The sequence below is a fragment of the Talpa occidentalis genome, unplaced genomic scaffold (genome assembly GCF_014898055.3).
Source record: "Talpa occidentalis isolate TD23 unplaced genomic scaffold, MPIMG_talOcc4v2.1 talOcc4.5, whole genome shotgun sequence".
In the NCBI taxonomy this organism is placed as follows: domain Eukaryota; kingdom Metazoa; phylum Chordata; class Mammalia; order Eulipotyphla; family Talpidae; genus Talpa; species Talpa occidentalis.
The window spans coordinates 84331205-84356891 of record NW_023604861.1 but is presented as its reverse complement, the minus strand read 5'-3'; the positions used below and the strand labels follow the sequence as shown (position 1 = coordinate 84356891).

The 25687-nt window shown below is 45.4% G+C and overlaps 1 protein-coding gene and 1 pseudogene across 4 annotated transcripts in view; both read left to right on the top strand.

The window, feature by feature from the left end:
- SFXN5 (sideroflexin 5) overlaps window positions 1-25687 on the top strand; it is a 109204-nt gene that overhangs the window by 15517 nt on the left and 68000 nt on the right. For all 4 annotated transcript variants that reach the window (XM_037527615.2, XM_054701729.1, XM_037527616.2 and 1 more), the window contains exons 3-6: window positions 6499-6576; window positions 20742-20768; window positions 21321-21375; window positions 23169-23194. In XM_037527615.2, the coding sequence (XP_037383512.1) occupies window positions 6499-6576; window positions 20742-20768; window positions 21321-21375; window positions 23169-23194 (186 nt within the window). The remainder of the gene's footprint in view (window positions 1-6498; window positions 6577-20741; window positions 20769-21320; window positions 21376-23168; window positions 23195-25687) is intronic.
- Window positions 25102-25233, top strand: LOC119260065 (U2 spliceosomal RNA; annotated as a pseudogene).

Sequence of the window (25687 nt, the reverse complement as noted above, 5' to 3'; positions counted from 1 at the left end):
GATGTAATTTGATTCTGGTGTTAACCCCTAAATACGAGAAAACAGTAAAGTCTAAAGAAGAAAATGAAAATAGTTTATTATCCCATCTGCCAGAAATAATCACAGCAGAATGGACAAAATGAGGATGGCTTACATAATATGTGTATATGTGAGATACATATATATATACAGACACAGAAATACATGTATATAGAATGTATGTAAACATATATACATGTATATATGCACATATATCACAGATATATACACACATAATCATATATTTAACATCTGTATATACATGACATGTTTTCTTTCTTCCATTTAGCTTATCACAAGCATTTTTTTTTGTTGTGATAAATGTTGTTTCAAAGTATATTTAATAACTGCATAGTAATCTATTCTATAATTAATATTTTTTTTGTGTTGTTGACCACCATTTGGATGCTTCCAAGTCATTTTCTGTTGTAAATAATATTGCAGTAAATTTCCTTGTACATAAATGTCCATGTGTTTCTCTTTTCCTGTGGATAAGTTCCTAGAAGTAGGATTTCTACATGCCATTTTAAGACTTTTGATATATATTGCCAAATTGCCCTTCAAGTTATACAAACCTGTACCAAGATCATATCAGCTTATATTCTCAATCGTGAGTGAGGTGTCCATTTAAATGTATTCTAAATGATATCAGATATTCTAACTCTAAGATACTTAATGGATTTTTAATTTAAAAAATACTGAAATGTCAGTACCTTTTGCATTTCAAATTCTTGCCCATTTGCAAATATGCATTTGGGGCAATTAGTATATTGACCACATTGACTATCGAATTTCTATTTGTTTTTTTCCCATTCATTTCCAAGTCTTTAAACTTTTTAAAAATCAACTCTTAGAGTATAAATAGCCATCCCTGTTAAACTTTTAGGTCTAACAGATAAGTTGTTTCCTATCTTGTGCCTTCCTGCAAAAAAAAGTCTTATCACTTTTCACTTCTGATAAATTTATTTTTTAGAAAAAATTCCCTGGAGTGGAGGATCTAGGCTGGAGGTCATGATTGTTTTTAAAACTCCCAGGATAGTGGGCAGGTTTATTTTTAAAGGATTTTACCACCTGTTGTGTTGCCAGAATCATGCTGGTTCACCTCACAGAGGTGTTCTGAAGGTGACAGAAGTCAGCACAGGGAGTGCAGATCCCCCCCCACACACACACACATGTCCCTGGCGTTGTCCTTTCCTTGGGGTCCCAGAAGATAGGATCCTAGGACCTCACAGCACAGATAGCCATCCCTCATAGGACTGCTGAGAGGGAACAAGTAGGGACTTAGGGAGGTGAAGGAAAGACAAGAGAAGGACTTGGAGCTCTGCCTATACCTAAAACATTGACTTGGTCCCCAAGTCCCACCACTTGGGGGCCATCATAGGAATGGTTGGAGTCAGGGTTGCAGAGAAGGGAAAAATGCAGGCTCCTGTGCGCTTCACTAATGCAAGGCTGGCCCAGGTGAGAACCATCAGGCACAGAGAATCCAGGCAGGGTGGGGCGTCAGTCGCTGACCCTAACCAGCTGTCCCTGCTCCATTCCCTCAGGCCAATTCATTCTCCCTGACCTTTGATTTTACAACTCCCAAATGCTCCACTTTTTCTGAAATGCCCATATTTCAACAGTACCCACTTTTGCTAAATATGCTTTTCAGTTTCTCTATGTCAGGAGAGGCTCAGCTTTGAATGAACATAAAGAAGTTCCTTCCTTTTCTTTCCTGAGGTGCCCCATTCTAATACACATCAGCTTTGGGGGCATATAGATTGTTGTGGTTTCTCTGGGAGACTTCCCTTCTCTTGGTTACTATCATGAGGACTGGGGGAGTCTTCCAGGTCTACATGTCATGGAAAGGGCCAGGAACTGGGATTGAGGGATTTGGAGTTCCTAGGTGACCTCCACCCACTCTATGACCCCAGGCCAGGATATGCAACTTCGCTCTCTGGCCCCAATAGTCTCAAAGAGGGGATGGCCTAGATGGTTCTAAGATATTTGCACATGCAAGGCATTTCTTATCCACATCCTTTGTGTCCAGGACACAGTGTCTTAGACTCCTGGGATTCTGTAGCTAGTATCATGTTGAGGGACTTTTGTCAGCTGCTTTGAAACCTGGACTCCTAGCCTTGATCATATCCTCTACTTCTTTCCCCAGCACCTCTATCATTATATTTGTTAAATGCTCCTGGTGTGTGGCCTTGTGTTGGTGATGGTTTTGCTGGTCCTGCAAAGGTACCTAAAACCAATGCTCTGCTCCCCAACATGGCAATCTCTGACAGATATTATGGGCTCACAGGACCTCAGAGAGGGGCCACCCAAATGCTCTGTGACTATTCAGAGGAGGAAGCAAACATTTCTGGAAGTTCCTGGAGAAGGTAGCACTGAATCTTAAGGGATGGATGGAAACAGTGATAGGCTGTTGGGGAGGAAGGGTGTCCAGGTGCAGTGAACCCATGGGGAGGCAGGAGCATGCAGGTCCACCCAGACAGTGGGTGGGTCCTTGTACCAGAAGGGGGTGAAATACTTCTGGGTGCTCCTGACATTCTGGCCAGGTACTGTCATTCCTATCATATATTTAATATACTAAACAGCATTATAGTAAATTGAATATTTACCTCATCTTGACATCTTCCTTTAGCCAAATAGGGATTACATTCAGTTTGCATTTAGTTTGGGAATGGTCTATGATGCTCCTCCTTAAAAGATTAGTTTTGTTCCTGAGAACTCTTTCCCTGCCTTTCTTTTTTGTGCCCTTTCCTTTCTCCATCCCTCCATCCCCAGTCCTATCCATCATGGCACCCTGCTGTCTCCACCTGTCCACTACAAGTCCACCTCTCTGCCTGCTCCTTTCCCTCAGGGCCCTGGGTGAGACTGAGAGACCAGGGTTCTCCTCTGTTAAATACACTGCTGCTGAAGCAGACCTCCTAGGTGCTTGTGTTTTTGGAACGATCTGGAGATCATGCCCCTGTCGAATACCAGGAGCCTCACTGTGACTCTCTGGCTGGTGAGCCTGACTCAGGCCGGCTGGTGTTGGAGTCTGGGAACCACAAGCTGGGCCCGTCCCTTCCCCTGGCTCCAGGCTCCAGAGAAGGGCTCACAGCTTGTCTATGGGCCAGCCTGCCTCTCATGATCTTTGCATTCAGGGGCTGACTGCCCATTTGTTCCCGGTTGAAAAGACTTCCTGCAAAGTTCACACTACCACGACCTCCTATTTTCCCCACCCCTGGAGTGCCCAGGGCTCTTCCACCAAGCCTCGCAATGCATTGAGGTGAGATGAGGGTTTAAAGTTAGGAGACCCTCCTCCTTACCCTTAAGTGGCCCTGAAAAGGCCCCCTTCTCTGCAGGGGGAAGACAGCCCCAGAACAGCCAGCCCTCAGGGACCTCTCCACACGAGTGGCCCGGGGCCACCCCTGTCAGGAAGAGGGGCCTGCAGTCCCTGTCTCTTCTCAGCCTCTGACAGGTGTAGCGTGTGTGATGTGGGGGCTGGCTGAGGGTTGTGAGGCCCAGTGGCACGCAAGCACGTTCTAGCTTCCTTCAGTCCTGGATTCTCAGACTTGTGTTTAGGAACTTTGGGTTTAGTTCTCCCTCCATCTGTGCCAGGATGGGGCTCTTTGGAACTTATCCTTGTGGCAGGAGGCCTCCCTTTGAAGACCGTGTCAAATGAGATGGAATCTGGCCAGGTTGTTATAGGAACTCGGGAGAATCCCTGGAGTGGGAAAATAATGAGAACACGGGGCCATTCACCATTGAGCCCTGGAAAGTAGAGCATTCATTGTGTGGGGGCAGAGGCTGTGGCAGAGGGAGGAAGCGGGCTAGGGGTGGGGAGTTTGTTGCATCCCTAGGCGAGGTGTTTGGGGGGCAGAGTAAGGGTCTGTCTAAACTCTAAACTCAGATACTAAACCACTCATCTAGTTGAAAGAATTTTGTTGAAAAAAATAAATGTATCGTCTTAGAAGGAAATCATCTCACTCTGGCAGTGGTTATTCTCTGTGGTAAGTTTATAGGTGATATTAAATGATTTTTTCTGCTTTTCCATTTTTTAAAAAAGATTTATTTATGCATATAAGAGCTGGGGCACAGGCCAGAGATATGGGGGGTGAGAGGATTCACCAGAGACAGAGTGGGGAACAAAACAGGCAGACTGACTGAAATATACTGCTGAGGGGAGCAGCAGGCGAAACAGGAGAGGTCTGCTGCGCCATGTGGGTTGCTCCCTGGCTGGGGATCGAACTCATGCTGCAGAGGCTGTGGATTGCCTCATAGTGCAGTGCCCAACCCACTGCACCACCAGGGAGGCCCTACTTTTCCATTTTTTCCCTAATATTTTCTCTAAACAGCATAGATTAATTGGGGGGAAAAGCCCCCAAACACAAAGCTATCTCCACTCTGGAAATTAATTCTGGGAAGGGACTCTGGAATTTAGGAATTAACAGGTATACATTTGAAAGAGCAGGGACAGGACTTTCCAGCGTCCAGCTGCTCCCAAGTGAGACGTTTTCCTGGCTGCACCAGCATGGGGCACTTCGCACAGAGGCCGATGGGCAGGACAGCCCAGCTAGCTTGTGTGGGTGCATGGGTATTTAGGCCTGCAGTTGCAGTACAGGAGGTGGCTGTTCATTTCCCTCCTATGTGACTGCCCTATCTGCCGGCTCAGCCAACCCCCAGCTTGCCCCATTGGTGCCCTTCCTAGTGCTGCGTCCTCCTTTAGTGAAGGGGCAATCCTGTTGCAATCTCGGCTGTCCTCAGCCTGCTTTGTTCCTCTATCAGAATGGGAACAGGGCGACATCACTGGGTTTCGTCCCCCCACACTGAGTATCCCTGAGTCTGGTCTCCTCACATGACCTTGACATGGTCTGCTGTGTATCACTGTTGTCTGTTTATGGGTATTAATGGATTGTGACATATGCTTGTGCCCGTGTAACCACCACTTAGGTAAGACATCAAACGTTTCTTCCCTCTCGCCCCTCCCGAGCCATTATAATGGTGAGTTTTGCCTCTTTTTGCACTTTATATATACTTGTTGGCATCTTATTTTTATGCATATTAGACTTATATTGCTATATAGCAAATCACCCCAAAATTTAGAAGCTTAAATGACAGTCAATTCTTTTGTTCACCGACCTTCAGCTTGGACAGGGCTGTGAGTATGTGTGTGTGTGTTTCATCTGTACTCCTTGCAGATTGGCAAGGGGGCCTTGATGAGGGCTCACTTGCATGGTGGGTTAGTTAGTGCTGACGTCAGCTGGTGGCTCAGTTGAAGGTATGGACTGGGCCATAAGTTCCTATCCACATGGTTCTCTCCATAGGCTGCTTGGGCTTCCTTATATATGATGGTTAAGTTCAAAGGTAGGGACCATCCCAAGAGAACAAGGCAGAATGGCAAGGCATTTTTATGACTTAGCCTCATGTGGGCCATACTCTATTTGTTGAGGCAGTCACAAAGGCCTGCCCAGGATCAAGGTTGGGGGGTGAGTGGTGAATATAGACTCTACCTCTTGATCAGGATGTGGGAAGGTTCTTAAGGAGCACAGGGGATGGGAGATATTGGGGTGGTCATTTTTGGAAAATAAATTCTTTCACATTGTGAGATTCATCCACATTGCTGCATGTGTTTGTAATTTGTTTCTTTCATTTCTGTATAATGTTTCATCATGTGCATATACTACAATTTACTTTTCCAGTCTAGTATTGACATTTGAGTTTGCAATTTTGGACTGTTTGAATAGTGCTGCTATGAATATTCTTATACAAATCTTTTGGTAGACAAAGACTGCCTTCTATCACTGTTTCTGTTTCTTTAGCTTTTAAGATTGAAAAAAAAAATCATACAATTCTATACTTCTTTTTTTCCCCTTCTTTCCCTATCAGTTACTGTAGCCATATGTACTTTAGTATGTAAATCTCTGCTAGTGTTTTTAAAATGTTGAAAAGAAATTATATATGTATTACATAAACATGTTCTATATGAAAACTTTAAATATTACAGCTAAGATGAAATTTTCTGACACTCCTTGTCAAGTCTGGGCTCTTTCCTCTTATCCCAGTGTAACCCCTGTCACCAGTTTGACGGGTCTTATCCTAGAGCTTTTTCATACATTTACACATATAAATATTCTCACAGAAAATATTGTTTTCTATGTGTGCATGTGTCTTGTTTGTTTAGTATATTGAATGGCATCATACGGATCTGTAATTTGCTTTCTCATTCAAAAAAATATGTTGGTGATATGGCTATGGAATCACATGTAGATTGACTTCACTTTTAAAACTCCCAAATAATATGCTAAGTATTATCATGCCACTGTCATTTAGTCCTTCCTCTATGGAAGGACATTTGGGTGGTGTTAATGTTTTGCACGTGTCCCATGAACTGGAGGGCAGCCCTCACACACTGAATATTCAGACTTGATTGATACTAATGTTCTGCCACGAGAGAGAGTTCTAAGAGCCCTGGATCTGTGACTCAATGTTTTTTTATTTCCCCCACAGAGACGTCTCAGAGAGGCAGTACAGCTGCTGGAGGATTACAAGCATGGGACCCTGCGCCCGGGGGTCACCAATGAACAGGTAATTGATGAAGATGGGGAGAGGAGAGAAGGTGGCAAATTCATACCCCTTCTCCTGCAGCCAGAACCATGTCGCTTCCCTTCAGTATCCACATCTACTACTACTGTGGGCTTCTGTTCCTCAGAGGGGGTCCTCGGGTCTCTCAGTAACAAGGTCTGGTGGTGATAAAGCTAAATAAAGCCAACAGCAGTGGCGTGCTGGAGCCGATGTGCACCCCTTCCCAATTCCTCACTCGGCGAGATCACAGTGGTAGCTTGAAGTCAGCAACAAGGGGAGTATTTACAAGATGGAAATGGGCAAATAATATAAATTCCTTTTCCAAAACTGATTATTAAATATTTGCCAGTATACCACTATTCAAAAGTTCAGGTCGAGTGTGAGAAAGACTGGGATGATGGCAGAGATTAGGCTAGGACACTGTTATTTCATTTATTTAAAAAAAAGATTTATTTTTATTTATGTATGCATATAAGAACTGGCGTGTAGGCCAGAGGTGTGGTGGGGAATGAGAGGATTCACCAGAGACAGAGTGGGGAGCAGAACAGGCAGACTGACTGAAATACACTGCTGAGGGGTGCAGCGGGTGACACAGGAGAGGTCTGCTGCGCCATGTGGGTTAGCTCCCTAGCAGAGGATTGAACTGGTGCTGCAGTGGCTGTCAATAGTGCTGAGAATTTAAGCCCTGCACCACCAGGGAGGCCCTGTAATTTCATTTTTTAATGTCATGTAAAAACTTGAATTATAGTTCATAGAAATACTAATAGTTGTGTTTGGTTTGGGAGAGGAGTAAGAGCAGGTAGTGTAGGACAATTTTAATGACTACAGAGAATGGTGGTTAGTATGCCAAAGTTTTCCTTTTGTTCATAAGCTTTATTTCAAAAAAATTAAAATTAATTTCACGCTTTTTCAAGTAATGTGAGCATAGTTTATAAGTCAAATAATACTAAAAATTTAGTATTTTTTCATTCAAGAAAAATGGTATGCTGCCTTATCCCTCCCCAACTCCCATTCCTGTTCCCTAGAAGCAAATACTTTTAACTGTTTCTTCAGATAGAAAACTATATTTTCAAGTAATATACTTATCTACTTATCTATACTGACATTTCTCAACTAGTTCTCTTTTTTTATTTTTTTTAAAAGATTTATTTATTTATGCATACAAGAGCTGGGGTACAGGCCAGAGATATAGGGGGGTGAGAGGATTCATCAGAGACAGAGTGGGGAACAGAACAGGCAGATTGTCTGCAGAACACTGCTGAGGGGAGCAGTGGGAGAGTCAAGAGAGGTCTGCTGCGCCATTTGCATAGCTCCCTGGCAGGGTATTGAACTCTGTGCTGCAGTGGCTGTGGACAGCTTCATAGGTTTTGTCTTAACCTCTTGCGCCACCAGGGAGGCCCTCTTTTTTTTTTTTTTTAAGATTTATTTATTTTTGCATACAAGAGCTGGGGTACAGGCCAGAGATGTGGGGTGTGAGAGGATTCACCAGAGACAGAGTGGGGAACAGAATAGACAGACTGACTGAAACACACTGCTGAGGGGAGCAGCAGGCAAGACAGGAGAGGTCTGCTGCTCCATGTGGGCTATTCCCTGGCTGGCCAGGGATCGAACTCATGCTGCAGAGGCTGCGGATTGCTTCATGGTGTGGTGCTTAACCCCTTGCACCACCAGGGAGGCCCTCAGCTAGTTCATTTGTAACATCCATTATGGTAGTTGAGGAATCATCTGTCTTATTATCTACACCCCTAAATGTGCTTCCCTCTCCTACTTTCATCACTCTCCCAACAGAATTAGCATGGTTTTGGGATCATGGATACTTAATATGCATTGTTATTATAATTATATAACTAAAATTTACTGTAGAGTAATTGATGATATCCTGATTATATTTCCTCTCTTTTTATCTGGAGTTAATAATTGCCTCATTTTTCTTTCTACTGTCACTAATTATTTTGGTGCTCTCTAGCAGTATTTTTATATTTTCAGTGCTTCTTTTCAATCTGAAGACTCTTGTCCTTCGGTTTCATTTTTTTTTCTGGAGCCCGCCTCCTCTAGTTCCAGGGCTTCCTCTTGGTGTACACCTGCATTTTTGTGGAACACCGTACTTTGTAACTTCCTGAAAAAAAAAGAGCAAATGAAAAGAAAATTTTTAGTTGTTTTAGGTCTAAAAAATTGTAATTCTGCACTCAGCCTTCATTGATAGTTTGTGTGAGGAGAAAATTCTAGGTTGACAATCATTTTCCTTCAGAATTGTGAAGACATTGTTCTTTTCCAGTAAAGCTGTGGAAGATATGATACTATTTCATTTCCAGATATTTTACACATGACAGTTTTTTTCTTTGGGAAAATGAATAGATTTTTAGTAAATGACCCAGCAGAGAGAAGGAAGCATCCCTTGCAGAGAGCATGCTGAAAGAATCAGTAGGACTGGAGTCAGTCACTTAGATTCAGTTTTTCCAGGATGATAAACCTCCAGCATCTGGGGGACACAGGTGAAGGTCATAAGTGTCACCCTTCTATGTCACAATGTCATTTTTTAAAATTTAATTATTTGGGGGCCTCCCCTGGTGGCACAGGTAGTTGAGGCAGCGCTGTGAAGCTATCTGCAGCCTCTGCAGTGCCCATTCGATCCCTGCTGGCTGGCGAGGGTCCCACATGGCGTGGCAGACCTCTCCTGTCGTGCCTGCTGCTTCCCTCAGCAGTGTATTTCATCAGTCTGCCTGTTCTGTTCCCTCTCTGTCTCCAGTGAATCCTCTCACCCTCCCGTGCATCTGGCCTGTACCCCGGTTCTTGTATAAACAAACAAACAAACAAACAAATAAATAAATAAATCTTTTTAAAAAATTTAATTATTTGGGGTTCCTGTTTTGTGACCCCCTTTAATCTGGAGACTCGTGTCTCTTAGTTCTGGCAAATTTTCTTATATTGTTTATTTGATATTTTCCTCTTATTTTGGCTCTCCTATTAGAGTGACACTGAGATTTCCTTATCTTTTTTTTCCCTCTTCTGTTCCACTACTTTGTCCTTCTGTTTGACTTTGCAGGAAATTTCCTAGAGCGTATTTTCAACACTTAGATGGTATAATTTTAATTTCTGAGAGGTATTTTAATTATTTCGTTTCTTTACTCTTTTTTGTAGAATCCTCTTCCTATTCCGTGAAAGCAGTGTTACCTCATTTCTCTGCTTCATTCTGGAAGAAACCAAGTAGGGGAAGGCGTCTACCCTCCCAATATCCACTTAACATACTTTTATGAATTTCTTGACTTTTAGCTTCACCTACTCCCACCCTCCCCTGTGCTTCAAAATAAGGAGTCAGTCACTTGGATTCAGTTTTTCCAGAAGGTTGATAAACCTCTACATTTGGAAGACACAGTTGAGGGTCACCCTTCTATGCAGGAAAAGCCTGGGTATTCTCCTACTTTGAGTACAGACTTTGAACCAATCCTCTATGTTTAGCCCTTTGAGTAACTAATTTTTCCTGTGGTACCTGGTACCTCCAAGTCTTGAGCTTGACTATTGTCCTGCTGGCTTCTTCAGCATGCCTTCTGCAAGGATGCTTCCCTCTCTCTGCTGGATCGGTTACTGAAAATCTTCATTTTCCATCCTAAAACTTGCTGCTGTCCCCTTTCCTCTATAGTCTGTTTTTCCCTTCTGGTAACTACAAGGCACTGCCCTGTCTTCTTTTAATACCTTTAGGTATAAAGCCCATATTGCAGCTTTCTGCTGCCAACATAATATACTAGTGCTTGGCTGGTACTTCCTGGGTGAGGTGGCTTAGCCATCAGCTCTCCCAGTGCAGTTAATTCCATCATGTGTCTAGAACACCTCTAGGCCAGGCTTAGTACTAGGGCGTAGGTGAGAGAGCAAGAAGAAGCTGGTGAGGATCTAGCCTCTTGGATCCCCAAGAATCTAGGCAATGAGAGTGAAAACATGTGATGCTGTGGAATAGCAGAGGAAATGGTAATTCTAGACTAGGGGTGCCTGGCAGCGATTTCTCACCTGAGATTTGAAGGTGGAGAAGAGGCTGGTGAGGAAGAAATGCTGGTGCAGGAGCAATCTAGATGAGGAAGCACGTTGTGAGCACAGAGCAAGGCCCTCCAGAGGAGTGGCAGGCGAGTGTGCTCAGCTGCAGCCGACAATGTGAAGGGAGAAGGAATGTGCCAGCCAGTGATGCGGATCCTTGAGGAGTAAGAAGGTTGCAGCCTGGCTAGTCAGGGTCCGTCTTCAGGATCTTTACTGCTTGCTGAGTTGGAGCAAACATCAGCAGTGTGGGTGGGCTGTGATCTCATACCCAAGCGCAATTCTCTCAGCCACAGGCACTGAGGAGCCTGGGTGGCCTGACCTGACATGCTCCCTCCCCAGGTAGAACTAGTCCTTGGACCCTGCGGTTCCTTTCAAATCTGTCAGGAATAGGTCCAGCATCTATGCTGGCCCAAGCTCCCCTGTGTCTTGGCTTTGCTAAGGTTGGCCTTTTGGGACTCCTCTAGCTCCCAGGGTTTGGGGAATAAGGCCATGTTTTCCTTTACTTCCTTTAGTAACTTAAAGTCGCTTGTCCTATTTCCTGGGCCTCCTTTGTTTTTCTGTCCTGAAAGCCCCCATGTATCTCCAGGGTGCCAGGAGGAGGGGAGGCAGAGAGTTGGGAGAGGGGGCAGCGGGACTTGGCACTAACCATGCTATTCCATTCTGTCTGGTGTTGGTGATGCCTGCAGTGTCCATCTGGTGACTGGGTAGCACGGTGCTCTAGGTGTGAGTCTGCCGCTCTGTCCCTCTAATAAGCAGCTACTCTCTCTTCCTCCCTCCCCCACCCACCACCCTTGACTCCCCTGCCTTTCACAGTGCTTCCCTCCCTGGGGTTCATCTACAAAGCCACAACCCAATCTGGCCAACACATACACGGGAACTAAGGGGATGGGTGATGACAGGCCAGCTCAGGGGGTGGGTAAGGATCAGCAGTCTGGAATTAAGGCCAGTCCTCCATTTCCGGTCCAGGTTGGCCCTGCTCAAGTGTCATGTCTGTGTTGTCTGCAGAGGCCCAGGGTGGTTCTTGATTTCAGTCTGGACAGCAGCCTCATCCACTTCTGGGCTCCGTGCCTGCTCCGATGTCCTCTTGCAGCCATGCGAGTCAGAAGCCTGTGGCTGCATCCTGATGCCTGCAGGCTTGTCCTAATGTGGGGACTGCACTGGGTGACCTGCATGCCAGTCTGTTATCTAATCTGCCCTCTGGCTACAGCCCTGTACAGTGGGAATGTGCATGTGGATTGCTAGTTTTTCACACCTGATGGTTTGGGCTTGATCTTCTGTAGTGGGTGGCTTATATCTCCTTTAGCAACTGTTAACCTGCTAGAAAGGTTTGCTACACCAATGAATAGTTAGTCCACAGGATAAAATAAAAATAGTGTCATTTACTCTTTGGGCTTGACAAATAGAAATGATGCACTAAAAACCCTCATAAGGATTGTAACGATCAGTTAAGTAAGATGGCCAGAGATGACAGCAGAATGTAAGCACAGGCAGCTGAATTTCTGGGTGTTGACTCTGCTGTCGGCACTTTATATACTGGGTTTTGCTTGATGGTTTGCTGTGGATAGACACAGGTGGGCCAAGTAAGGGAGACCCCTCCACAGTGCCAGCGCTTTACACATTTCATCTCAGTTCATCTTCCCAGGAACCCTATTTGGTAGGGACCTATGCCTGCCTGTTTGACAGGCAAGACAACTGAGGCTCAGTGAGGTTTATTACTCACCTAAGGTCACACAGGCAATGTATAGCAGGATGGGGATCTGACACTGGCTTTTGAAATCCAAATGGGAGTATTTTACTCTCCAAAGGTGAATTTGGAAAGGAATGGAGTCAGTGGATAGAATAATGTGCACAACCCTGGGGGCAGAGTGAGTAATGTTCACAAATGTGGCTGCAGGGGCCAGTCCGAGGAGCTTGGTGTCTGTGAAGGCCTCTTAGCCCAGTTACACATGTGCAGTCATGCTGTCAGTCAGGCAGTGGGCCCTCACTGAGCTCCTGTGTGTAAAAGATGCTGAGGTGGCTGGGCCCTGGGGAAGTCAGCATACACCCTGATTCTTGCCCATAGCTGCTGGCTCTCAGCATCTACATGATGCAAACACCAGAGTGGTAGAGGCCGGGCTGGTGGCGAAGCTGCTGGAGCCAAGGATAAGGCAGGCGGGAGTTAGTGGGGAGAAAGTTCTAAAACACAGTTGATGAGAAAGGTTTCGTGGAAAGACATATAGCAGGCCCTGAAGGGTAAGGCAAATGTGGACTGTAAGGAGAGACCCCTGGTAGTGGGAGGTAGTGGGAGGGATGTTCCTTCTAAGTCACAGAAAAGAGCTGAGAGGGAGGGAAAGGAGAGAAGAGGGAGGGAAATAAGGGGAGGGAGAAAGTTGGAGAGGAAGTTGGGAAGTTACAGGCCAGATTGTGAAAGTCTTTGAAACCCACACAGAGATGTTAGATGTGTTGTGTGGGTCAAGAGGAAGCTACTGGAAGCGCTCAAGCAAGGGTGTAGCATTGAGTGTACTGTGGTAGGGTCCATCTGGTGGAGTGCCAGGTGGAGGGGGAGGAGGAAGTGCTCTCAAGGAAACCAACTTAGAAGCTATTGGAGTGTCAGGAGGGAGGGTGCAAGTCTCTGGAGGCCACTCCAGGCTTCTGAGTGGCGGTTCTTATCCATCCTTCCACAGTCTCCGGAGCCTGGGAATCAGCCCATCTTTATTAAGTGCTTGTTCTGCACCCAGCATAACACCTCAGAGGCCCCCTGCAGGATGAATCTCCTCCTGCATCCTGCCAAGGAGAAAGGGCAGCTGGGATGCAAGAGATCTTGCAAGTCTCCTCTGGCAGAGAGAAAATGGGGTCAGCTGTTGTTTGGGCTTTGCTGGAAATAGCAGAAAAAATGCAGAGTTAAAAATGCTTGCACCCCAAGTCTTCTATGAGTGTCAGCAGGTTTATCAGAAGCTTTTGAAGGGAGGGCTTGGCTGATCCCCCTACACCCGCAGTCTACTCTGACTCATAGTCTTAGACTTCTGAGATCCTGATCTGCACCCTTCCCCATTGAGGCACCCCCAGGTTGTCCCTCACCATTAGCGCAGAGCAGGCAAGTAATCAGTGTTACTTGAAGCATTTGTGTGATGTTGGTATTATGCTGGGTGCTACAGAACCATCTCTGGACTGGGTCAGTGGTGGCCTCCTGGGTGGTCTCCCTGTTCCACCTGCATCCCTGTTCCCAGTACAGCAGTCAGTGTGGTCTGGAAAGCATGATTCACTGCTTGCTTCTCAGCCTCGGCACAGTTGGCGCGTGAGGCCACATGACTCCTTGTGTGGGGTTGTTCTGTGACCCGCAAGCTGTTCAGCAGCATCCCTGACTTCTACCTACTGGAGGGCAGCAGCAGCTCCTCCAAAATCATGACAGCCAGACATTGCCAAGTGTCCCCCAGTGCAAAACTGCCCCCCTGTTAAGAATCACTGCTCTGGCAGGATGAGTGCCCCTGCTTTCTGCTCTGGGGGGAGCCCCAGCCTTTAGCACAGCCTGCAGAGCCCTCACTCTCCTCTGCCCTCACTTTCTACTCCCCCCTTTATTCAATCCACTCGTCACACTGGCCTTCTTGTCCCTCAAGTATGCCAACCGGACCCACTTCTGCCTCAGGGCCTTTGCAATGGCTCTTCTGTGCCAGAACAATCTCCCACCAGATATCTCTATGGCTCATTATTTCCTTTAAGTATTTCCTCCAATGTCACCTCAATGAAAACTATCCACCACTTACTGAAAATGCTCCTTCCCCATCCAGCGCAAGCTCTGTCCTTCCGTGATGTGGGCTACTTTCCCTCCGTTCCTGAATACACAGTCTTCCGACATATCAGAGAATTTATTTTTTATTTTTATTGTTTACTTATTTTTATTGTTTGTTTTTATTGACAGTCCCACTGGGAGGACTCAGTCACCCCCACTAGCATGTAAGCTCTACAAATGTAGAGAGTTTTGGCCTTTTTGCTTACTGGTGTGTTCTTAGTGCCTAGAGCGGTGCCTAGCACATAATAGAGGCTCAGTAGATTTTTGCTGAATATATGAACTCAATATTTACAGTGATCATGAAAGTAAGTATCCCCATGTTACAAAGCAGGCAGTGGAGGCTCAAAAGATTAAGAAACTTGCCGCACATCACATGATCAGTAAGTGGAAGATCTGAAACTCCAACCCCTGGTTTGACTCTGGGGGTGTCCTCTCTCTCTATGTTTTTTAAAGATTTATTTTATTTATTTATACATACAAGAGCTGGGCTGTAAGCCAGAGATGTGGGGGCTGAGAGGATTCATCAGAGACAGAGTGGGGAGCAGAACAGGTGGATCTACTGAAATCCACTGCTGAGGGGAAGCAGCGGGTCCATTCTCTTGCTGGAGAGAGGCTGCATGAGTCGTGCCTGCTGTGGCCATGCTGCAGAACTGGGGGAAATTCTTCCTTCTTTCTTGTATCTATAGAATTGGGGGTGTCTTCACCCCACAGAGACTTGCTTACGTGCACATTACCTGGGAGTTACCATGGCAACAGCATTAATGGAGAAGAATAATGGGATTGGCCCAACCGATAAATTTGGAAGACACTTTTTGTTTCATGGAGGCATCCTTTGCTTTACAGAAGGATCCCCTTCAGGCTCCGTTTAATTACCTTCTGGAGGTTGTTTTAAATAGGCTCTGTCTTTGCTGCCTTGGGAGGTTTGGAGAAGCAGCTTGGAAGGAGGCAGAGGGGAGGGAGCCAGCTAGACTGTGGGAGGGGCCTGGGAAGTTACTCCTTAGTCTGGGGTCTGGTGCTAGAAGGCCAGTCCCCTGCTTTCTCCTTGACCCTTGTTTGGGACTCACCTCTGCCCCTCTTTCTCGGCCTCTGCAGCAGGGTTTGAATAGATTGAGATGGCAACTCAGCGGAGACACTGGGCATTTCTGAAGTCAGCAAACTTCTGCATGTAACACCCACCTCTCATTCAGCCTGCTTCCCCCACATTCTCTGTCCTCATTCTCCAGGCTGAGACCTCAGCAAGGTCCAAAGTCTCCTATCCATACTGGCTCATCGCTGCAGTCCCTTGCAGAGTTCCAAGGGACTGGGGCTGCACATTTTTATATGTTCAGTCAGAGACACAAAGGAGAAGGGCCGAGTCTCAAGGGAGAACAGGTCACACCCAGGATTCTAATAGTCTAAAATGGAGCTGTTTCTGAGGGGTGATGAGGTGTTGGAGGCTCCCAGTCCCAGTCAATGTGGAAGGACTGTTCACTGCATCTCTTTTGGCCCTTCCTCAAATGCCTTCCATCCTAGGATGATCTTTGTACAACTGGCTCATGAAACTTTAAACTTGTAAACAGTTCTTAGCTTGTGGGCAGTACCGGCTGCCATTTCTGCACCCTGCATGCAACTCATAGGTCTCACAGATCACAGAAAAAAGGCCCAGACCCAAGGAGTGTGACCCAGGCCCTTGCCCTGCTCTTCCTACAAGCTGGGTCTGGCACTACCAGACAGAAAGGGGCCCTGGTAAGGCTAGCTTCCACCTCCTGCCCCTCTTCTGCCTGATTAATTCTAAAAACAGTGTGAGTCTAAAGGATGAGGTAACTTGCACAGGAAGACCATGCAAAGTAGCAGTGAAGCTTGTGCTCAAATCTGTGACCCTGACTGTTGTTCTGCAGCCCGGAGATAGGGTGAACCCAAAGTAGATCAGGTCATTACTGGGAATTTTAGTTTAAAATAGAGATACTCCTCCTACCTCACCCCAAATTCTCTTGAGGCTGGAACATTACCAGATGCCAGAAGATGAACCTCATACGCTATCTTAGCTTTCAGTCCTCCTTCTCTTCTCTAAAAAGGCTTCCCTGATATTTTTTAAGGCATGGATTATTCTGGGGTTATACTTGTTGCTCTCATGAAAAAAAAATCCCAAAATACATCACCTCAAATAAGACAGTTTATTTCTTTCCCATGAAACAGTCCAAGTTCTTGGTGGGCAGGTGCCTCTGCTCCACAGGGCCACTCAGGAACCCAGGCTCCTTCCATCATGTTTCTCCACCATCTCCTTGGACATCATCCTCTGCCTGGCCCAGGTTGGGCTGCAGCCACATCCTTGCTCTGGCAAATGGGAGGAGGAGCATTGGTCAGGGAAAGGGACATCTTACTTCCCCCCAGATGCCACTGGGGGACTAAGCCACATAGACAAGTTTAGCTGTCAAGGAGTTTGGGGAATGCAATGTGGAGGTCAGTCACCCACCTTTCCATTACTCTGGAAGAAAGGGGAATGGGTTTTTTGGATGGTTAACAGTTTGTGTCTGGGCCATAGGTCTCAATAAAGAGCTTAGAAGTTGTGCACCCTGTTTCTATTTTTCTAGAAGTTACTCTTGATTCTTCTAACAATTATTTTTGAATAGGTAACATATAAACAGTCTATACAATTCTAAAGATATATAAAAAGGTACAGAATAAAAAGCGATTCTCCCTTTCCAGGCCCTCAATTGCCCACTTCCTCTCTCTTAAACAGCCATTCATTTCTTCTACATCCTGTCAGAGAAAGCTGCATACATTTCTCCTTTTTCTTTCAATGCTAATGATACAATAATGATATTGTATCCACTGGGAAATCCACTGGCACGTGGTTGTAATAGCCAAAGATCAGACAGTCTCTAAAGGAAAATATTAAATGATTCTGTTTATGTGAAGAATCTAGCGTGGTCAAATTGACAGGGACAGAAGGTAGAGTGGTGGTTGCTAGGAGTGGGGAGTACAGGTGGGGAATTGGTGTCTAATAGGAACAGAGTTTCAGTTAGGGAAGATGAAAATGTTCTGGGGATGGATGGTCAATGTACTTACTGCCACTGAAGAGCCATTTAAAGATGGTTAAAATGGAACATTTTTATATTATGTGTATTTTACCACAATAAAAAAAAAGATGGAAATGGACTGAAAGTCCACTAGTGGGGTCCAGTTTATACTATATTAGTTCAAGATTTCTGTTAGAAAGAGTGAGGCTCTCTGTGCACTGACATGGGAAGATCTCCAAACATATTACATTCCTGCAATGGCAGAACAGTGTGCAGAGGCCTGCGAGCACTTAGAGATGGGAGCTTGTGGTAGTTAAGACCCTGGAGCTGAAACCCCAGTGCAGTTCAAATACTGCTGCTATTCTGGGACTTTGGGCATCTCACTTAACCTCCTCAGTCTCCATATCTGTAAAATGGGTGCTCTATTGGTCCCTGCCTCATAGGGTTGTTGAAATTGAATAGTTTAATATGCCAAAGCCCTTAGAAGAGTGTGTAACACATAGCCCTTGTTGACTAAAGGTGAGTGAGTGAGTGAGTGAATGGATGAGGATGAAGGGGTGAATGAATTTGAGTCAGAGATCATGAGCTGTATGTAGTTCTGGCTCCATCTCTGAGAACTTAGATGTGGCTCCCAGCGTTGGTTTTCTCTCTATTCTATGGAAACAGTTTTCTGAGTGTCCAAATCAAATAGTTTATGGGAGGGAAGTTGCTCAGCAAAATAGAAAAGCATGGCTTTACTATGTGAGGCTGTGCCATTGCTCTTACCTGTGGCTGTAGCCTGCCAGGGCCACGTGTGTGGTGTTGTCATTGGGAGGTGGGGAGAATGTCTGTGAGCTCTGGGTTCCTGGCCTTGCCTGCTGACACCCCTTTGAGCTTCAGCCTTTTCTTTTCTTTTTTTTTTTAAAGATTTATTTTTATTTATACAAGAGCTGGGGTACAGACCAGAGTTGTGGGAAGGTGAGAAGATTCACCCGAGACAGAGCGGGGAGCAGAACAGGCAGACGGACCGGACCAAAAGCAATGCTGAGAGGAGCAGCAGGAGAGGCAGGAGAGGTCTGCCTCGCCATGTAGGATTCTCCCTGGCCGTCTGGGAATCGAACCAGCACTGCGGAGGCTGCGGACAGCTTCACAGTGCTACGCTCAACCTGCTGTGCCACCAGGGAGGCCCTGAGCTTCAGCCTTTTCTGATCAGACAGGCTGACTCTCCCATTATTGCTGCCTAGGTGGAGCTGGAGGAGACAGTCCTTGGACTTGAGGGACACTGATGTGGCCATAGATTACAAGTGTGGTGCTACTTAGAGGAACTTTGGCATAAGGGAAGGAAGAAGTCCTGGGCAGGAGCATCTGCTGCTGGACTGCAAAGGGGAGAATCTGGGACGTCCGGATGATGTTAGTCAAATCTCTTCCTCCTCTTGTGCTTCAGGCAGTCACCCTGTTTCCTAGAACTCGTGTCTTCTTTTTTCTTCATTTCTTCCTTGTTTTGCTGAGGCACATCCTGCAGTAACTTGTTGGGAAAATGTTATTATGACTACAGACAGGCATAGCACCCCCACCCTGGGATTTGTTGCTGTTCTCTCCTCCATCAGCTCTTTATGCTTAGAAACTGTGCTTCATATCCCACCTGCTATCAGGTCCCCAACCTCCCCTGTGGGGGGTTTCAACTTGTTGATTCTGTTCTATTCCTTTCTTTAGAATCTGTGAGGCAAGGGAGCTGTATACATGTGTGTTCCACCATGCTTAACTAGAAGTCAGTTGAGTCTTAGCTATTCCTCTATTTTGGATGATAATATTCCTTCACCCATTATTGAGCATCTATTGTGTGCCCAGTGGTGAGGGAGATGCCAGGGGACAGTGCTGAAAGGCAAGCCTCTGCCTCTGAATCCAGACATTGAGGGGACACAGAAATGTAAGATTCTGACACTGGGTGGCAATGTGGGGTATCAGGATCTGTGTGCAGGGCTTGGGGCTAAACCTAGTACATTTTTAGTACTTGGGGGCACTCGGAATGCACTTCTGAGCAGCAGAGAATTGGCCTTTAATCATTTTATAAAATCTCTTTGCTCTTAAGGTTTCGTGTAACTTCTTTGACTGTTATTCTGTGTTTGGTTTTTCTCTCTTCAGTCCCCTCTGGTCCCTAATTACTATTTTTTAAAAAATCTATTGCTTCTAGTATTCCGGGTCTGAATGGCAGATAATTAAATATGTTTTGAAATGTATATAAAATAAGTGTAGTTCTAATGATTATATACGTATAGCAAGTAAAAGTTTGAGTGACTCTGCAGATCCATAATCTTTATATACCAATTTCAAAACTACTATTTCTGCTACCCAGTGCCTTCTGCAGTGTAATTCAGTCCAGATGACAACATTGTCAGTAACTGAATCATAACCGGAACTATTCTACTATAAAACTTGAAACATCAACTGCTGGGTACATTTTGCCTCTCGCTTTGTACCCTTCTTGCTCCATCACAAACACTGGCCTTTGGTTTGTCCATAGTGTAAAGTTTTATTTACCATGTTTCTCAATTCTAAAAGGCCTATTTTATTTCAGCTCTTAAATGGGGTGATTTTAGTTGATGGTGGCCTTTATTATGTCATGGTTTTGTTTCTTAGTAGAGAATAATAGTGTGTCTTAAGATCAGTGATGTCTTAGATTCAATGAAATGCAGTATTTATATCATTTGAAGGAATCTACAAGTTTGTCTGTTTCTCCAGCCTCTCCACAAGCTGTGCTGGAAAGAGACCCAAATCACTCATTTGAAAGCATCTTTCTCCTCCCTACAACTTTCTTCCAATAACAATAGGACTAAGAATATCTAAGACTGTGAGCCCTCATAAAGCACTTACTATGTGCCCAGCACTGCTCTGGGCACTTTTCATGTACCCTCTTCAGCAACGTTAGTGGCACAGTTATTGTCCCCATTTTACAGATGTGGAAACTGAGGCTTAAAGGTGGAAGAGGCAAAAGCAGGAATCCAGGCAGTCTGTCTGGCTCCAAAAAAAAATCACACTGTACTGCCTCTAGTGCTTCTGGGAAACAACTGCAGTAGCTCCATTTAAATTGGGGGTTCTTACCATGGCTGTGCCATCGAGTCAACTAGGGACTTTAGAAAAGCGCTGGAAGATTCTTCAAGTGCAGCCCAAGTTGAGACCCTGGTTTAAATTATCTATATGACATCCTCTAATTCTGCTGTCCTGGAACCCCTGATGCCGTACCCCAGGGTAGCCGCCAGAGCAGGGGACAATGACAGCTTGACTCTTGTGCCCTCTGGCGCTATGCCCATTGGTGAGAAACTGCTTCTTTGAGATAGATGTTAAATTGAAATGCGTTTTTCATTTTTGTTCTTTCTTTTTCTCTCTCTCTTTCTTCCTTCCAGCTCTGGAGTGCACAGAAAATCAAGCAGGTAATCCCATTTTAATTTTCTTCTGTCCCTTCTCTGTGCTCTTCTGGGCCCTGTCCCTTCCAGCCCCAGGGGTCCCGCAGAAGGCCCTCCTGTCATGGCTGTGCATGCCCAGCCTCTCCCTTCCTGCTTGCCCCTGGCCGCCTCCCCCTTCTCTCAGCACCCATGGCCTGTGTTGCTGAAGATGGGAGCCCAGGCCAATGGCCTTTCCCTCACCTGCTGAGCTCCTTCCCTGTGGCCTTCCCCTGAGTCCTGATGACCTGCCTGCTCTACCAGGCACAGGAGACAGAGGGCCTGCAGGGTAGATAGTCCGGCTCTCCGCTGCCTTCAGCTGTGAGGATTAGTCAGGAGGAGAAGTGCCATTTGTCACCCACCACTGTTTTTGTTTTCTCTGGCCTTGAATGATGGCAGAGAACTGACTAGCCAGAGGCAAAGTTAGGCTCAGACTCCCTGGGAATGGGCTGGGGAGCTCTCCTTTCCTGCTTCCCTCCCTCCCCTTCCCCGCCTCCTCTCCTACCCCACTGTCACCCTGTGCTTTATTCTGGCTTTTGCCAGGCTATTCTACACCCAGACACCAATGAGAAGATCTTCATGCCCTTCAGAATGTCAGGTAAGCCCCTGGGGCCCATTCAGATGTGCCAACCAAAGCCTCTTAGTGTCGTCATGGCTTTAGAGAGTTGTCCCTAGAGGGAAGGAGCCCATTACACACATGACCACATCTGCACCCACATGTTCACCTTGGCGCCACTATGAAAGACTCTGGTCATGACTTGGAATCATGGAGCTTTAAAAATGTGTCACTGCCTCTCTGCCTGAGCAGTGGTGGATGCTGTAGAGGTCTCTACAGGCGAATCGGTGCCTGTCCCTGGGTTATATACCTCTCAGCAACCTCGGTGCAACTCCTGCTACAAGCAAGCCCTGGCTCTGCCCTGACCTGAGTGTTCTGCATTCTCTCCTTCCAAGTCCTGCTCCCTGCTCCCCCTCTTAACCAGTTAATCCCCAACTCACTCCTTGTTATCTGATCCTGCCCTTCAGAATATACACACTTTGTTTGCACTGCTGCACGCACAGGAAGACACGATTCTCATTCTCTGGAGACCAATGGGCAGAGGGGGAATATAAGATCCTGGCCCCCAGTAGTCCCTGCCCAGTCACTAGAAGGCACCTCTCTATGTCTGGGCTTAACAGCTTAGAGGCCACTGGAATGCACATTCCTACCTACAGTTCTGAGGACACTCCCCTCCTGAGTTACAGGGTGAGGTGGGAGGCCTGCAGGCTTCTGCCCTGGGAAGGCCTTAGGTGGATGCAGGAAGTGTTTCTACCAGTGGTGTTCTCAGTCTAGTGGGTTAGTCAGGGTCCCCACACCCAAAGAGCCACATTTCATGGAAGCCAGAGAATAAACAACCATGTGACATCATGGTGCAAACTGGGGCAATTAGCACCCAGACCCTTTGGCTTTGCTGAGAGGAAGAGCCAAGGCTCTATGCCTCTTGTAGGCTATGGAGGCTCCCAGGTCCTGTAAGGCCAAAGCTAGCTGTCACTCTAAGCCTGGCTTCTCTTAACACTCTCCACCTGATCAGACTTTGGACCTCACCCCAGAGGGATGCAGTGGGTGCGTGATGCACAGGTACCCACATTCAGGACATGAATCTTTGCTTCAACTGCAGCTCTGATAATTGCGGTTCTCTGCTGTCAGGCCACCAGCTGACTGACTGCCATAAGTTAGAGTTCAGGGCAGGAGAATGCCCACTGACAGCAGTAGGGACAACAGCAAAGCGTTATGCAGTATAAGGGTTGTGAGCAGAGGATACGGCACCTTGGCTCTAGCTGAGCTTCACACTAGGTCTCCTGCTGTGCTAAGGATGTCTAGTCAGGGCAGTAGAGATTCAAAGAGCTCTGCTACTAAAAGGGACACATCTCAGGTGGGTAGGGAGTTTTCTTTCCAGAAATGGTCATGGTGTCAGGAAAGTAAGGGGATATGCTAGAAAGACGCAGCTGAGGGAAGGAGGACATTCCAGGCCTTCAGAGACATGCAGAGTTGTGTAGTGTATGTAGGCAGTGGCTGCTGCCTCGCAGGGGAAATTATTGGAGGATCCCATAGAGGGATGTGGCCCTGGAAGTGGGCAGCCCTGCCTTCAGGCCCTTTCAGGTGTGAGAACTGTCTGGTCAAAGGGCAACAGAGTGAGGGAGGTTGGGAGACACAGGGGAACCCAATACCCTGGGGTTGGCTGAGCTGGGAAAAGGCGTGAGGGCTGGAGGTGGCTTCTGTCTGACCTGAGCACCTTTATCTGGGTCATCGACAAAACCAAGCCCTGAAGTATCCTCTGGTATTTAAGTCAAGAGGTGGGTGGGCGGAGAGTGGGGTGAAAGTACAAGACCTGATTGTTTTTTCCCCTCCCATAGGTTACATTCCTTTTGGGACGCCAATTGTAAGTATTGCTTTTAAGAGATTTTCTTTTTTTGTTCTTATATATTTGGGATATTGATTTATATATTTGGGATATTGATTTAAGATAAATTCCTGGAGGAAAATTACTGGGTAGAATAGCATATATTTCTTTTTTAATTCTCTTGATGTGTGTTGTCCAACTTCTTTTCATAAATAGTGTGCCAGTGTACATCTAACACAGAGGTTCAAAATAACATTAGTTCTGCACACTTTCCATCGAGTATTGTCATTAGGACTTGCTGGTTACAGGGATGTTTCCCCCCAAAGTTTAGGAAGTCAGAAAGTAAGGGTATCTTCTAAAAACTGAAGTTTAAAATGAACTCCTAAAGGAGTTCATATTCTTTTTGTTCCATTTTGGAATCAAGATTAAATTTACTCTCAATTTTTTAAACGTTAGAGTAAAATAAATGCACAGAAAGTTGAATTTATCATAAATGTGTAACTTGATAAGTTCACAAAGTGAGTAGTCCACGTAGACGTCACTTACATAAAGATTGAGGGCATTAGCAGCCATTCTTATGTACCCCTCTCAGTTACTACCCCCCCAGAGAACCACTTTTCTGACTTCCTTTGCTATGTTCTACTTTTGCCTGGTATTGAACTTTAGATCAATGGAATCATCACTATGTCCCTTTGTTTGTTTGTTTGTTTGTTTTTGGTCTGATTTCTTTCACTCAAAATTGTTTGTGAGATTCAGCCATAATATTATATATAGTATTTGGTTGTTCCTTTTTCATTGCTATATAATATTCCATTGCTGTAACTAAATAATATCAACATTTCTTTATCCATCCTACTGTGGGCAAACATTTGGGTTGTATCTGGTTTGGAGTTCACAATAACTAGTGCTGCTTTGAACATGGTTGCACAAATCCTTTAGAGAGGATATGTAATTAGAGAGATCCTTACTCTCGGATCAAACCTAGGAGGCTAGGCCTTCCTGGTGGTGCAGGGGTTAAATTTTCAACATTATTAAGCTATTGCCAGCCACTGCAGCCTGAGTTCCATCCTGGCCAGGTTGCTAACCCACCTATGGCACAGCAGACCTCTCCTGTCTTGCCCCATCTGCTGCTCCCCTCATCAGTGTATCTCAGTAGGTCTTCCTGTTTTATTCTCCACTCTGTCTCTGGTGAATCCTCTCACTCGCTGCGCCTCTGGCCTATGACCTATGGCCCAGTTCTTGTATGCATAAATAAATAAATATAAATCTTTAGAAAAGAAAAACAAAAACAAACAAACAAACAAAAACCTAGGAGGCCAAAGAGATAATAACTAAATGCAGTGTATGTCCTAGGATCAGGAATGGTATTGCAGTGTAAGTGTGGAATGGTGTTGTAGTCTCTTACAAAGTTAAACATATGCTTGCTATATGAGCCAGCAATCTTACTTTTAGAGATTTACCTGAGAGAAATGATTACATATGTCCACACAAAGATCTGTACGCAAATATTTACAGTAGCTTTTCTCATATTAGCTTAAAACTGGAAACAGACAAAAATGACCAGCAGATGTTAAAATCACTGTTTGAAAAAATATGTTTGGAACAGGATAGTTACCAAATCTCAAGGTTTCATATATGTATATACACACACACACATAGGTGTGAGTGTGTGTGTGTGTATTAGTTTATTTTTGTTTATTAGTTGGCACCCTCCTGTAAATAAGTTTTCCCTTCTGCTTCCCCTTTTGATGTTTTTAAAAACTGTCTGTATGGTCTTGTATACTTTTTATTTCAATGGTAATAATTTACTTCTGTCATTTTTCATTTTGAGAAATATATATGTACACATATATAGATAGAGGTTGCTCAGTAAGATGAAATACATAATTTGAATAGATTTGTCAGTAGAAATAAATTAAATCAGTTGTTTAAAATAAATTCACTCAATCGCTTCTTGGCCTTTTGGCTAAGATTGAGCGTAGTATCTGTTCTTATCAGTTTAAAATAAATGCACCCAAGGGGCCTCCCCTGTTGGCGCAGCGGTTGAGCGTTGGGCAGTGAAGCTGCCTGCAGCCTCTGCAGCGCCAGTTCGATCCCCGGCTGCCGGGCGAGGGTCCCACATGGCGCGCAGACCTCTCCTGCCGCCCACTGCTCCCCTCAGCAGTGTATTTCGCCAGTCTGTCTGTTCTGTTCCCCACTCTGGCTCTGGTGAATTCTCTCACCCTCCCACTCTTCTGACTGTACCCAGTGCTTGTATAATAAATAAATAAATCTTAAAAAAAAATAAAATAAATGCACCCAATTGGTGAAGGAAACTCTATGGGGACTACACCGGAGGGGGTAGGGGGAAGCAAATATTGTTTAAAAATGAACAATGATGTAAAAAAAATAAAAAATAAAATATTATTAGTTTATAAGTTACTGAAAAAAAATAAATAAAATAAATGCACCCAAAGAATCAACAAATAACCCAAAAATTACCATTACGCTCTCCTGATCTGTCAGGTGACAGCATTCAAGGGGTAGTCAAAC